This window comes from Microtus ochrogaster, chromosome 18 (genome assembly GCF_000317375.1).
Source record: "Microtus ochrogaster isolate Prairie Vole_2 chromosome 18, MicOch1.0, whole genome shotgun sequence".
Lineage (NCBI taxonomy): Eukaryota > Metazoa > Chordata > Mammalia > Rodentia > Cricetidae > Microtus > Microtus ochrogaster.
In genome coordinates this window covers 55,531,074-55,533,358 of record NC_022020.1, presented here as the reverse complement: position 1 = coordinate 55,533,358, position 2,285 = coordinate 55,531,074, and the positions used below count along the sequence as shown (strand labels likewise).

Sequence of the window (2,285 nt, the reverse complement as noted above, 5' to 3'; positions counted from 1 at the left end):
ATGGTTGTGAGCCACCATGTGGTTTCTGGGAATTGAACTCAGGACCTTTGGAAGAACAGGCAATGCTCTTAACCACTAAGCCATCTCTCCAGCCCCAATGCTCCACATATTTAGTGCATTTAATTTTCATCATAAACCTCAGAGATAGACTGCCATTTATTTATATCATCCTGCCTGCCTGCCTTGCTTCCTCTTTTCCTCCTTAAGGCCTCGGTACTGTACCTTCCAAAGGTTAAATAACTTACCCAGTATAGACTCAGATTAAAGTTTTAGGGCCATAGGAGCCTTGCCATAGACATATAAAGAGACTGGAGGGAGTTGGCCCTTGTACCTTTAAGTTTCCTGACTTGTGCACAATAACTGCACACACCAAGAGTTAATGAAGGGGGCTGGAGAGATGGCTCAGAGGTCCAGAGTTCAATTCCCCCGCAACCATATGGTGGCTCACAACTTTCTGTAATGCAATCTGGTGCCCTCTTCTGGCCTGCAGGCATACTTGCAGGAATAACTCTGTATACATCATAAATAAATAAATCTTTTTAAAGAGTTAATGGAAAAGAACCACATATTGAGCTGTGCATTAAGATAAGGTGTTAAGGATGTGTTGAGTATTTATTTGGCACAAGCACTGTGTTTGAGTTTCTATTAATGTATACTCATTTGTCTTTGGCAGTCCTTTAGTGAAGAAGATACATTTAAAAAGTGTTCCTCAGAAGCCGAAGCTAAAACTAAGATTGAAGAACTACTCTCCAGCCTTTTGAAGAGGTATTTTTCATTTGGCCTGCCATCCTTTATATTCACCTTGTATGCTCTACATGGCAAAGTCTACCTCACGTTCTGTGTTGGGTTTTACAGGTAAACTGTGTTCGGGAAGGTGGTTTGTCATTAGCTTTCTCTCATCAGCTATTCGGAATTACAATTACCTACTTCCTTTAGTCTTCACTCAACAACATGAAGGTCATGTTGATCTTAAGCCAAAGTACTTACCTGAATGGTTTCTTAGGTGTTTCTAAATTCCTAGGTTTGCAGTCTTGAGGTGAGAAGGACATTTAAAACCTCCCTGTAACTATTCACAGCCTCTGCTCCTATCACTTGCTTTTCAGTTGAAAGAGGAAAATGCAGGAAAGAGTAATTCTGCCACAGCTCTAACTGTCCTTATGTAGGGATGGGCCTCAGGTTCATGATGGCTCGCTGAAACGGCAGTGCTAGAGAAAGCAGAAGAAACCTCCCTCCCCCTGTCTCAGACTGCTGGACCGCGCGAGTCAAAGGAAGGGGTGGCTAAATGTGGGGGTGCCGGGAAGACTCAATCTTGATGTGTGTTCAGAGACTCTGCCCTGAGAGCTAACAGTGATGTGTCAACTGGGATCTAAGTATACAGGAAAAAAAAAAAGAAAAGAAAGGTAATGTAAGCTGAGGAAGAAATGTTTCCCGGCGCTTCTTGTTATCTTTGAAATAGACGCTTCTCTTTTCTCACAAGGGAGTATTAATCTCCCATTACATCATGTCGATAGGAGTCTCTAAAATTGGTTTAGAACACGTGTGCTTCTGGAATGATCCAACGAAAAGTAGTTGTATGCAGATGAAAGAACTTGGTGCTTGTGTCAGAAAGCAGGCGATCTGAAGTGGCCTTCCGTTTTGCTGTCACACGCAGCTCGCCTCATGTCTGGAGCAGAGCCATGCAGCTCACTGTTGGCTGAAGGCTCTGAGGCTGTGCATGACTCAGCTCCAGGGGTGTGACTCATTCTTTTCTGGGGAGAGTGCTGCCGAAACTGGGTCATCACTTCACCTCAGCTCGTGCGGACTCTGAAGTGTGTGGCTGTGCAGAACGGCCCTGCATAAAAAACCACAGGAAGTATGTGCTGTATATAAATTCTCAGCCTTGCAAACTCAGTCCTGAAGAGAGCGGGTACTCCAGACCTCTGAGACACCAGGTGTTTAGCATCTGCCTATGCCTCTGCTTGCCAGTGCCACCCAACACCACACTGCAGCACCTTGTTTTTGTGATGGAGGTATAATAGAATTTAATTTATCTTAATTATAGCCGTTCTCAGTGAGGTAAGATGAAATGGCAAAGGAGTTTTAATTTACTTTTCCATGATTGCCAAGGCTATTGAAACTTTTTTTTCTTAAGAAAAAACATTTAAGGCTGGGCGGTGGTGGCGCACGCCTTTAATCCCAGCACTCGGGAGGCAGAGGCAGGCGGATCTTTGTGAGTTCGAGACCAGCCTGGTCTACAAGAGCTAGTTCCAGGACAGGCTCCAAAACCACAGAGAAACCCTGTCTCA

General features: G+C 44.3%; 1 protein-coding gene across 2 annotated transcripts in view; it reads left to right on the top strand.

Annotated features, from left to right (window-relative positions):
* The window catches only part of Poli (DNA polymerase iota), a 17,266-nt gene that overhangs the window by 10,940 nt on the left and 4,041 nt on the right, over positions 1–2,285 (top strand). For both annotated transcript variants that reach the window (XM_005356246.3, XM_026783650.1), the window contains exon 7: positions 674–765. In XM_005356246.3, the coding sequence (XP_005356303.1) occupies positions 674–765 (92 nt within the window). The remainder of the gene's footprint in view (positions 1–673; positions 766–2,285) is intronic.